Source organism: Cygnus olor, chromosome 1, assembly GCF_009769625.2.
Source record: "Cygnus olor isolate bCygOlo1 chromosome 1, bCygOlo1.pri.v2, whole genome shotgun sequence".
NCBI lineage: Eukaryota > Metazoa > Chordata > Aves > Anseriformes > Anatidae > Cygnus > Cygnus olor.
Window position 1 is genome coordinate 38,384,929 of NC_049169.1, and position 12,844 is coordinate 38,397,772.

At 38.7% G+C, this 12,844-nt stretch overlaps 1 protein-coding gene across 1 annotated transcript in view; it reads left to right on the forward strand.

Moving 5' to 3' along the window:
- MYRFL (myelin regulatory factor like) overlaps window positions 1–8,884 on the forward strand; it is a 44,770-nt gene extending 35,886 nt beyond the window's left edge. Inside the window, exons 20-25 of the mRNA XM_040544769.1 lie at window positions 1,810–1,884; window positions 4,303–4,387; window positions 4,610–4,684; window positions 5,843–5,951; window positions 8,526–8,600; window positions 8,696–8,884. Coding sequence (XP_040400703.1) covers window positions 1,810–1,884; window positions 4,303–4,387; window positions 4,610–4,684; window positions 5,843–5,951; window positions 8,526–8,600; window positions 8,696–8,782 — 506 coding nt within the window. The 3' untranslated portion in view covers window positions 8,783–8,884. The remainder of the gene's footprint in view (window positions 1–1,809; window positions 1,885–4,302; window positions 4,388–4,609; window positions 4,685–5,842; window positions 5,952–8,525; window positions 8,601–8,695) is intronic.
- The last annotated feature ends 3,960 nt before the right edge of the window (window positions 8,885–12,844 follow it).

The window sequence follows — 12,844 nt, forward strand, 5'->3', positions numbered from 1 at the left end:
ATCATAATATTAAATGTTTAGTAAATCAGAGTATATAATAAGTATGCCTGCCAACACTTGCATAGCTGAGGTATTTTATCTACACGGAGAACATAATTCTTTTAGTGAAAAATCTTATGCCTTTACCAGTGGATATAGGTTTTCCTACAGAATGGTTCTCTGTTAATGAAAATGCAAAATGTCAGGGAACAGTCAGTGCACTGCTATCACAGCCAGACTATTAAAAGAAAAAAAAAGGAAGAGAGGGAAAGGAAGATGTGACAACTACTGTGTAAATTACAAGGAGGGAGTGAATAAACCTTTCTGAGCTCTGTCTCAAGATCTACTGTGGATGTATAACTGATTGCCATGTGTTCAGAAGCCATTTTTCTAGGTGTGTGACTGCAGATCACAGTGTAAAGAAATGGGAAAATAATTGGCTGCTAAATGCAACAGTTACTATCTAAGTTGGTAGAACTGGCAGGTCTGTATTATGAGCAAGTAAAATGGATGCAAGGAGTAACTAGCAGCAGTATCACTAATTCATAACAAAACTCAAAATTGATGGAAATCTCAATTTATTTATTATTTTTTTTGAATTTTGTATTACTTCACTTCTGGGTCCTCAGATTCCAGTTGTTAATTAATGTCATTCCATGCTCTAAGTTACCTACTAGCATGAGAAAAGTCTGGGTTTTCTTATTTCCCAATACCGAAATAAAAGAAAAGCCAAAGTCTGGAATAAATAAATAAACAAACAGTAATGTCAGTCTGGCTGTTTTATTTCAGTATCAGTGGAATGATGCATTTTGATCCTTACTTTTGTAAAGTAAATTTTAATATAATGAAATAGTGACTTCTGTTCTAAACAGTCATTCTGAAATCAGAATGTTTGCTTTGGAAAACACGGGAATGGAGTACTTCAGTATTCTGTAAATACACAATCCCATTTTTTCCCCAAATAAAATGGTATTTGATGAAGCAAGTTAGTTTAGGCAAAATAAACATTTCTTGGTGCCAGTTTACTGGTAACATTCCTCTAGACAGGTTCTTGGCTGGCAATTAACGTAAAAGCACAGGACCAGCCTTAAACCATCTCCTGTGGGCTTGAAGGGCATTTTGCTTTCCCCAGGTTGTACTACGTGATGATTATTCAAAAGATACTTTAACGTTCACTTTTCTAGGCAAGTGCTGAGAAAATTAAGAGTAAAAAATCCATCAACTTATATTTGACAGCCTAGTTCAGTGTTAGAAATTGCAGAGGTGACATAGCGAATGTGGTGATTATGTTGTTAGAGTTCTGCATTAGTTTCTTTAGTTTGGTGACTCATCCCTCTGTGCCTGAAGCACCATGTCTTGGGTCAGTTCTCAGTGTCTTACATCTCAAATTCAAAAAGCTAAGCTGTTCCTCTGGCCTATGTTTGCATGGCAGATGCCTACTTACTCATTTTCTCACTAATAAGAAAGAGTGGCTTTATGATCAGAGTTGTGCTGAGGCGCCTGGCTAGATGTTGACTTTCACCCTGCCTTTATAACAATAGGTGATATTCTGTGTGTGGGAGGAAATCGTTTCCAATAGGCTATTTTTTGAATTGTTTTAGGTATCCTGTAGAATTTCAGAATCTTGTTTCTTGTTATCTACAGATGTCATTTGTCTGTAGTTGTCTTTTGAGTAGAGGTGGTTTGCATTTTGAAGGTTTCTCTTGTTGATTTTGCATACCTTTATCCAAGAGATAATTAACAACGTATCTTATGGAATTGTATTCATATTTTGCTGTTACAACTGTGCAAGGCTAACTTGGGTACTTTTGTATATACCTTCTTTCACAGGAAACAAAAGTAACATGTTACCTGAAAGAAAGCCAGACAGAATAGCTGATGGAAGACCTGATCTTGGAAATGACTGTAAGTCCATATTATTTTTTTAACTGTTGAAATGTGTAATTGTATAACTTTGAAAGGCTGCCTTTAGACTTGGAATTCTGTTACTGGAATTTAGAGAAGTTTAAATTATAACTGGTCATTATAGGAAATTAGAGTTTAGGACTCTACTAAATACCTGAGGTTCACTGTAATTTTCTTGTCATTCCAATTTATTCTTATATTTTCATCAGATTTTTATAGACATTCTGGCTGCCCTCTCTCATGAGTTCTTAAACATGGCTTCAAATGCAATAAAACAACAAGTGTCATTTTTCTTCATGAGCTAAAACCATGTAAGGTGCTCAATACTGCTCTTATACAGTAAAATGCTTAAGCATATGAGCATGGCATTTGTGTGCAGGAGATGCATGATAAGAGTGTAAAGGAAACGTTTGGGGTTTGGCCTAGTTGACCTAGTGGATACTAGGTCAACATCAGCTGCTAAAGGGGGCCATCTCTGCCTCAGGATCCCGATACTACCTGTGTTAGTGGAGGTGAAAGGAGGTTCTTTGAGATGTGGCTTGACTTCAGGCTCCCCTTTTGCTGACTGTGCATTGCCATTATGAACTGAAAAAACTTTTTCTTTTTTTTTCTTTTGAAGACGTGTCGCTGCTGATTACACATCTTCTCAGGGCATGTTCTGGCATTCATTCTGTATGAGCAGAACTATACCTAATCTTTAATTCTTAATATTTTTGTGGATGCCCTGATCTTTTTTGTTTGTTTACAAAGGTTTGATTAAAGATTAGGCAATACTTACATGGTAAAACATCTATAAATTGACATGCACTTAAAGCGGGTTGTTACCTAGGGCCATGTGAGGAACAGAACACAGGTTCTGCTTGTTGCCTGGGTATGCCCCCAGTGGGATGATCTTGGAACAATCATTCCTCTTCTGATTATTTTACAGTGGATATACACCCCAGAGGGGGCCTCTGCAGCATTACTATGATACATGTTTTAATTAGATGCTGTGTCACAGGGAAATGTTCTTCTGTGCTAGTTCTTTGAGACAAACATGCTCAATTTCCATCTGTCAATTAAGCATACGTGTGGAGATATGCATGGTGAAAGTTGAGTATATATTATCACACAGGTGTTTTATAATCAGAGCTCAGGTTAGCCAATAATCAAGTTCCTCTGCAGAATAGGGAACTGTTTTTGCAGAACAGAGGAACAAAACCGCAAAAACAGCGTTCCCAGTCCAATGTGGAGAGCAGGCTTAGGCCTGCTGAACCATGTCCTCCATGTGCTTCCTTCACCACATTGCCAGATTTGAAGTACCAGCACTTGGATACTTGAGGGAAAAGCTGGAGTTTGGATAAAGCCTAGGCCCACTCAGGGGGTTAAACCAGTTCACCCCCTTCTGGTTTTGGACCTTCACAATTCAGACTGAAGAGGGCCAGCATAGGTTTCTGAGATGTTGCCTAATTATGCGCCTACACTGATCAGATGCTGTAGGTGTATCCAGAGGAAATAAGCTTTGCAGGATGTGCTGCCCTGCAGTGACTCCTAGGCCAGCTGTGAAAGCAGAAGCTGTGCAGCTCTGCTAGCACACTGGTTCTTGCCACCTAGCTCTCCACAGAGCTCATCTGCCTCAGGGAAGAGCCATGTCGTTGTGGCTATACTCTTCTGCTCACCATAACCAGGCACCTTAGAGAATACCTGCATGGCACAGAGATGCTGGCCCAAAGTATCACAGGAAGAAAAGTTCTTCCAGGTTCAGGATGTAAGCTTTAGGAAGCTATCAATACAGTAGTAGCCTGTTAGCACTGTTTGTAGTCCTTCCTATTGCTACAGTTTACTTAGGATCAAAGTGCATACATATTTTGGTTAGATGAGCCCATTTTGATTCATATTTCAAGTTATTCTTATACGTAGAATATTACAGAACTCTTGGAAGTTCTTAGAAGTCAATGGCAGACTTTTATGAAAAAAATGTAATATTCATTAGACTTCGGTGTTTTTTCTGCACACAAAATAAGTAACAAGTTTCATTCCATTCCAGATTATTTCTCTCAGCAAAGATACTGATTTTGAGATTAATAGTTACTTGCATGAGTGTGGCTTCTAGTACATTAAAATGAACATTGCCATGTTTGTAGGCTACTTGGACTGCCATCAAAACAGCCTTCGATGTCTGCTCAAAAGAAAATATTACAGTATTAGGTGTCCACATATTTGTCTTCATGAATCCAACAAGCATTTTATCTCCCCTGTAATTGCAGAATGAAGGCAATCAACCAAAGGCTTTTTACTGAGAGCCGATTTAAACCTGTAGCAACTCCTGTAGTGGCAGGCAAGGGAGTAGCTGCCACTGTACTACCTGCAATTTTATTATACTCTTATTTAAGATTTCTGAAATAAACGAGAAGAAAACATTATTCTTTATATTTTTAGGGATTGATACAACAATCAGTTCCATACAGATTTTGGAAACACAGCAACGCATTGACAGTCGTTATTGTAAAAACCCACAGTGCAGGTAGGTAAATAGTTTTATTATGCTTTATTATACTGGAACAGAATACCATTAATGTGGCATGGCTAACTGGCTGTCTCTTCCCACAGTTGTTTCCTCTCATGTGCATGCATTTTTCCTATCTCTAAATATTTTTTTCTTTTTAAATTTAAATGCAATTTCCATGTTTTCACAAATAAACTACCTATCTTTAAATCCTATGTGCATTAATATCATCTTTTTCAGGTCTGGAAATTACAGCTATCTTATTCCTGTCAGCAAGTACACACCCGTGGATGTAGAAATCTCACTGGAAATCAAGTAAGTACAATTAAATATAATATACATTTTCCAAGATAGTGGCTCATTTTTTTGATAGTAACTATTTGCTGATTTCTTTTGGGGTTCATCTCTGATAAAAGGCAGTGATAACCAGAATAGCTGCCAAGGACTCTGCTTGATGACACTTCATGAATCCTGTCTCTTCAATACAGTGATCTGTGAAGTTATGTATGGTCTTTAGGTCCAGTCTTTTGATTTTGGGTATTACCCTTGTAAACATCCTCCTTGTTTGGATAAGAGGAAATATAAAGTACTCCTGAAGTGCCTGGTTGTTTTCTACAACAACTGAAAATTTGCCTTTTGAGTGTATGCCATTATAAACTAATCACGCAACCCACCCATGTAGGGATTAATACATCATACTCAGAGTTTCACTGAAGCAGTTGCTGAATTTATGCTGAATATTGGTTTGTGGTTTGGGGGGAGGGACATTTTCAATCTATATTATACTCTTCTCAGAAAAGCCATCTGTGAAGGTAGGAAATGCTTGACGCTCTCTAGGGATAGTTTGGAGAAGGTATGGCCACAGGGTCTTTGCTATTGAAGAATTCTGAATGAAATTCTATTTATCACTGTATTCCCAGACAAAGGGATTTTTCTACTTCTTTTTAATGACATATTTGCATGTGTGCAGTGACAAATGGGGGCTATTTATATAGGTACCTGTCTGAAGGCTTATTGTGGGTTCATCTTTCATAAGATTGTCTGCTGTTGTGTTCAGATGCCCAAGTACCCTCTGGCATAGGCGCGATATGCCTATGTATGATGTAAGCCGTGCAATTCAAGCATGTCATGACCATTAATTTGTACAAAAAAGCCAAATACGATAGTTTCTGGTATGACCATGCTTAAAGTTTGAGGAAGTTTACTGTACTTTTCTAGATTTATCTTAACAGCTGCAAAGACCACCCAGGTTTCCAAATACAAAAGCTTCCTCCTTCTGGGGGAGGGAATTGGACAAGTTTAGAGGTTGGTGTCTCAGGTTTCTTCATATTAACCAATGAAGTAAGTTCCTCTGCTTTCTTTCTCCACAGTTCAAGTCTTTGGAATTTTTCTTTGTGTTTATATTGTATTATCTGTATGGTTCTTCTATTTAAGAGCAATGGGATAGATCCTTGTTTTTCTTTTTTCTTGAAGCACCACAGAACCATTAATTGTATTTCTCTGCAAAGTTACATTTGGAAATTATTGCTTCTATTATTCTTCAAGACAAAGCAATGGGAAAGATTTCTTAGAAACCACACAGGTAATATATTTTCAGCAATACTCTGGCTTGGGGGGATCATTTTTATATACTGCCCACCACATGGCTGTTTTTTCATCTCTTACATGAAAGGTACTGTGCTGTTTGAAAATGGCATGTAGGAAAAAGTGTTCAGTTTTCTGACAGGTTTGGCTGTTGAAGCCATACAGTGCTGAAATAATTTGGGGTTAGCTTTCACCTCTCTCCTTGCCCTCCAGAATGTCCCTTCTATTAGATTTGTTTGTTTTTCATAAGCGCTTCAGGATCTCCTAGCTAAAAATGTCATGATCCCTTGATTCAAGCAACATTGTGTGGATGCGTTCTGGAGAAGAGGGAGATGTGGAAGGTGGAAAAGACTTGTCATAATATCTAGTTGTACTGGATAGTCCTACACACCACTGATTGTAAGGAATGAATGAGATGATAGGGACACTATGAAGATCTTAAAGTCCAAAGTCTGGAAAGGAGGGTAGCTGATGTCAACTAGTCAAATTTGCTTTAACAATAATTCATTTAGGGTCACTTGGAGAAAGGAAGCTGTCCACCATGAGAACCTGACTCATAAAATTAATGGCTGCAAAATTCTGATCTTGGTTAAAGCAGTAGAAATCGAAATGGTGCCTTGAGTCTGCCAGTCTCGGCTAGTTTTGACATGGCCATAATGAGATAACTAGGATGCAGTCTTTCTGAAGGAGTCAATTTTCTGCTGAAATTTATAAAAATCTGTCTAGTGACTCTCTACAATGACAGTTTTGAGCCTATGCCAGCCTAACTCACCACTATAACACATTATAACTCCAGAGATAGTTAAGAAATAGGAGTATTTTTCACCCAGGGCCTTAGGATTTCTCCAATCTGTCATCTACTGTACTTTTCCATTATTGTCTTATGGGTAGTAAATTCTAATTTTTAGGCCTTGAATTCCCTGAAAACAATAGTAGTATTCCCCTTTATTTCTGTGCAAACAGGAGTTTACCAATAAATCTCTCTAGGGAAAGTTATTCAGTGTAAAAGCAAGAGATATTTTCATTTCATTCTCTTGATTGTCTAGATGGGAATAATAGCTGTAAAAACATGTTAGCTTTTCCCAGGCAAGCTGAGCTTGCAAACTCTTCCCAGTAAATTGTTGAAGACCTTAAACTCCCTTCCAATTCTCTGGAAATATACGACACTTTCATGTGACCAGGTCCTCGGATTTATCTACATTGCTTGGAAATGTTTATTCTGGCTAAAACAGTGGGAAAGGCAGAAGCAAGGACAGTAGCATTTCTCCTACACATTGTAGGAGAAACCTCTGTGAAGATGAAGTCATTTCACTGTCTTCTTTAGATTTCTGATCTATGGTACCACACATGATAAGTTCTTAATTCTTTTAAATTACTTTTTGCTGCTTTGACAAATTAGAGCGGTTGGGGTACCTTTGTCCTTAAGTTGACTTTCTGATAAACTCTTCAAATGTCTTTGCAAAAAGTTACAGGCTTCTCTGCAGCTGCTGCAAAGCTGTCAGACTGAAGTAAATAAGTTGTCCAAGTTTTGACCTGTCTGCCGTAATTCTAACAGTCCTTAATATTAAGTCAGACCTAGAGAGTTTTCCCATGCAGAAATATTCTTCAAGCTTACTGCCAAAAGTTGTCAAAGAGATTTCCTGTGTCAACCTGAAATCTACATCAAAAGACTAAAGCTCACTAGCCTCCAGCAGCAGTCAGCATTCAAGTTTGACATGACTTGGAATAGAAATGCTGCCTGGTTGGATAATTCCTTTCAAGAAGATTTTCCTAAGGACTGGAAGGCTTATTCCTTACCAAAGGGCAGGATGGCAATCATTTAGACTCTGAGCAATTCTCATATAAGTCTTATCATGTGAACATACCATCTCCAAGAGAGAGAATGTGTCAGAAAGTGGAGGGAGGAAGGAAAGATGAAGGAGGCACTAGAAACTGATGAAATAAAAGTTATCGTGGGCAGACCAAAATGGATCATTAGGTCAACAAGAGGTGACGACTGAATTTCATTCAATGTAGCATAAAAATTTCAGATACAAAACATATTATTTCATTTGTACTTGACAGGTCACTGCAGTCAAAAGTACAATGAAATCTTTCTTGCAGCTGTTTTTGAAATACTGAGCAAAAATGCTGCTGGTATCTTCAGAATATACAGAGGAACTTTCACTGCCTACTGAGGACTGCTAATGTCACTGTTTCAAAAACAGCAGCATTGCAATTTGCTGCTGTTACACATCAAGGCTTTTGGGCCACCTGGCACATCAGGGACAATCTCTACTTGCAGTGGAGTTTGCTTGGAAAACTAGAGTTAGAGAGTTATTCAGAGCCAGCTGCGAGCTGCTGGGAGCCAGATGTCTGTCAGTTCCTCCACAGAGCTGGTCAGAGCAAACCCCCAATTGCAAGGTTTAAAGTCAGCACTTTGTCTTTAAATGCTCCGACTGTAGCTTTCAAGTCTTGTTATCGTAATTACTTTGCACCGCATTTATCAATGAAATGTTTCCACAGCCTATCCCTCTCTCCAGCTGAATGTGAAATAAGGTTATCTAATCTCTCTCTCTCATTTATCACCTAGGGACGTCAGCATATTTGGACTCTGCCTGTAGCTAGTTTGTATGACAGCGCATACTACTTCCGTGTAGCCGCACCGGTAAGCCCTTTTCGGATGGGAACACAGCAAAAGACAAGTATCATTGGAGCTGACAGAAGATCTTACATGAATCTCCTTTATTTTTTCTTCTGCAGGGTTTTGCAAGCTGCTCAACAGATCCTTATTTTGCTGGAATGTTTTTTACTGATTACTACTTCTATTTTTATCGGCAGTGTAACTAAAATGTTGCCAATTGTTCCGTTCTTGGGGAAAAAAAAAACAATGAAGCTCTTGATATGAAAAAGAGACTTGTGTATGGCCCTGTATTTTGTAAAGCTTTTGTCAAGAAGTATGGCACTTTCTTGTTTGTTTTGCTTTTAAATTTAAAAAAAAAAAAAAAAAAGGAGAAAAATAAAATGTTGTTCAACCACAACCATAGCTCTGCATTTCCAGGAACTGTTTCTAAAAGGACATGAGACAATCGAGTACATGCTGTGTAAACAAGTAATCTCATTGATCTTAGTGAAGTGGCATGATATTGTACATACAACAGACAGGAAAAAAAAAGAAAAAAAGAAGGGGGTAGGAGCTCTGCTGAGCTGGGATATACTCTAGTCTTCAGAAGACGGTAAGATAATAAAGTATTATTTGCAGTCAGGAGACCTGCAGACCTTTACTTTCTCTTAGTATCTGCTGCCCTTTGTATATAAATCCACTTTTTTTTCCAAACAAAACCAAGACCAAACAAAACTTCCAGAGGGAAGTGAAGCACTGTGCAAGTGCCCTCTAAAATAAGTGCTGTAAATTGGGGAACTGCAGTTCAGTTCCAGCGTTTGTATTTCCATTTCAGAAAGTAGTAACATCATTACAATTACAATTGTGCAACTTAATGATGCTGCTGCTGTTTGCATGAGACATGTTCCAGCTATTTTTATTTTTTTTTAAACTGTACAGAAGGAAAGAAGTATTTACTCCTAATTTCAGGTTCTTTCTTTTCTTGGTGGTTGTGATTTGTGCTAGTGTGATGAAAGAAGAGAAATATTTGAGAAGAAGAATGTCTTGCCTGCACAGCTTTCTAAGATGAGTGTGGATACACACTTGCATGGGAGAAATCTTTCTGTTTATATTTAGGAAATATATTTTTAAGGCAAAGTTATTTGAATGAAATTTCAAATTAGTTACTCAGACAAAAGGAGCACAGATGTAATAACCAAGTGCAGTATAAATAGCATCGTGAGGCATTTCTAGAACAATCATTCATTTTGTGTAGAGAAGAGAAAGTAAATGGAGAGACTGTAGGCTTTCAAAGATTTATAACGTAAAAGTTAACATGTGAACAACCTTATTCTGAATGAAATTCTTTACTTAGCAGTGGAAGGAAAGCATTAGGAAGGAAAATTAATCTCTAAATATGAACTGACCGCAGTCTTTGTATACACCCATGTGCCTTAATTGTGTATTTCTTGCCTGACAACGAAATGGTAGAGTTTAATTTGTTTCTGTGGCTTCATTTGGCATTTCTTTTGTCACCGTTTCTGGATTTCCTTTAACTGATTTCCTTTAACCTTCTTACTGATTTTTTTTAGACTTATGTATTTCTGTTGAGGTTAACTGCAATGTCCTTGGCTTTGGGTTGTGGCTTTTTTTTTTTTTTTTTTTCTTATATGACTCACTGCATTGACCTTAAACCTTAAAGGGTTTCCTTTTTTTTTTTTTTTGACTGGGAAGTATTTATAATGTAGATGACATGTTCTGCAAGATCCCAGAGACTAACTGTACTTTTAACTCCACATCCAAAAGCATCATAAATTTGTGCCTTTAGTTTTTTATAGTCCGTACTTGAGAGTAATTCCTAAGAAGTGTTGCTGGGTCCCAGATGATCATGCATGTGCATTTTGAACAAAAATAGTACATTTCTAGACCCACTTGTTCTTCATCACACTGTTTTGGGTTGAAATACTCTTCTCAGCGGCACAGAGCACTGAAGTAGGAGAATTAAAGCTCCCATGTAAGTTTCCTGTCATCAAAACACTTCCTGCGATTACAGTCTGGGGTGAGATGCATGTGGGGCAGCAAATATTTTCTTTGTGAGAAAACGAGCAGTGATTTTATTACAAATTACTTTGCCAGTTCAAAAATTTTCAACTCCTTCTTTATTCCTGTCACATGTTTTCGGTAAGGTAGTCTTGAAGATTTTATTCAGATTTCAGATGACAAGTTGTTGCACAAAGGCTATGTTCCAACACATCCGAGGTAACAAAAATCCACCTTGGCAAGAGCTAGGGAGGAACTGGCAGAAATGAAATACTTGGCATTGAAAAACTGTGATTAATAGTATTCAGGCTCCTGAGAAAATCTGTGAGTGACAATGAGCTGACAGACTTTTAAATGGCATGACATATTAACAGTAGTGTTTTGATCATTTTGAATGGGGATCAGATGGCTTCTGTCCCTTTGTGACATTAATTATATCATAGTGGGGTTACCTCTGAATAAGTTCATGGATTGGAGGGGGGCAGGAGGAAATAATAGTGTAACAGAACCTTGAGCACCCCTGAATATGTCCTATTTTTTCCATTGAGAAGTTTAGTCTAGTTAGAAAAGCTTTGTTATTTGCTGGGGATTTCTGTACGACCAGCAGCTGCCGACGACCTCTGTGCATGTACAGTTTAGTACGTACTCCGGGCCCAAAGCGCCAGAGGAGACACCCGATGTGTGTGATTTGGCCTATACTCACATTATGGCTCCTTGGTGTGAGAGTCACCCAGGCCGTTGGTCACCTGGGAAATCCCAGAAACTGTTTTAATTCTCCTTCCCCTTTTGATAACGTTTTCAGAATACTTTGAGCTGCCCAGGCAAGCTCTGGCTGGCTGCACAATGTGTGTACAGCAGATTTGGCAAGCCCAAGGAGCGCCAGCCCCCCCCAAAACACAGATGTGCATGTCCAGATTAAGTCCACTTCGGTAGGTGAATATGGAAGGCCTAGGAATGACTCTCACTCCTGTATCTGCTGAGTCCTCACTTCCCTGAGCCTGGGGAATCTCAGTTGTTTTTCTGCCATTTCTGTTTTCTCAGTGATAAAGTTGCAACAAATGTTAATAGTGGTAATTACAATGCAATTTGAAGCAGATTTTGTGAATAACAAGTTATTAAAGTTTTATGTATGTTCTCCCTGGAACAAGAAACCCCCCTTCCCTTACCTCTTTTAGCACGTGTGGCTGAGTTGTAGAGACCCCAGACATCACCAGAATGTTTTCCCCTAACTTGAAAGGGAGCTGAGGCAAAGCAAACTTCCTGTCTGGGTGACACACACAGCTGTAAATGCAGGAGGCAAAGTTGGACCTACAATAGGGTGATCTGGTACCATCTGAGCTGGATTTCAAACCATGCTGTTCATGCCAAGAACATGATGTAACAATTCACATTTTTACTTGATTTTAACACAAACCACATAGCCTGGCTTTTGGTCAGTTTATCTAGCAGTGGCAGTGGCACTTTAAGCAAGAGCTGAGCAAACACCTGAAATCTATTGAAAGCCCAGTGCACTAAGAGAAGAGGCTCTAAAGGGAAAAATCTGTATGGTCACCCTGTGGAAACCAAGTACAAGGCAGAAGAGCAAGAGTGAGTGACTCCAGGGTGTAAGTCCACAGCTGGGAAGGCGGATAAGTCTGTGTTGTGTACAAGCACAACCAAAGCTGAAGCTGTGTGCAGCTGTGAGCGAAGGAGCATTTTGCTTTCTGCCTGCAGCTCAGTTCCCATAAAACAACTCTCTCCTTCATTTGAGAGAGGCCTGGTAAGCGGAGAGGAGCACTCCTGTTGCCCTGGTCAGATGATGTGAGCCTATTGTGAGAAGCTAGCAATCTACAAGCTGAGTTTGGAGGCCTGCACAGCACAGGTCTGAAGGGAGATCTGGAGATGAGTTTTTCATGAAGTCCTCCCTATCTATATTTTTCTAGGATCATAACTTGCTTTCTAGAATCAGAAAAATATTTGCATTAAGAACTGTTAGCAGGTTAAATTCTACCCACAGAGTAAGAAGTTGCTCACTCAGGAATCATTCACTTCTTAGCTTACAAATCCATTGCATCGATGGAACCTGAGGCAATCCAACCTAAAATTAAAAATGGCTTTATATCACATTTACTCTTGCTCTCTCCATTGAACTGTGTTAGAGTACCATAAAAATGAGTTCATTTCACTCAATGTCTGAGCTAAACTGTGCTACAAAGAAACTAAATTTCTTACAGATTTGTGTCCTGTGTGCTGACAGCGTACCACTGCAAAAGTCCCAGCCATTCTGCTGT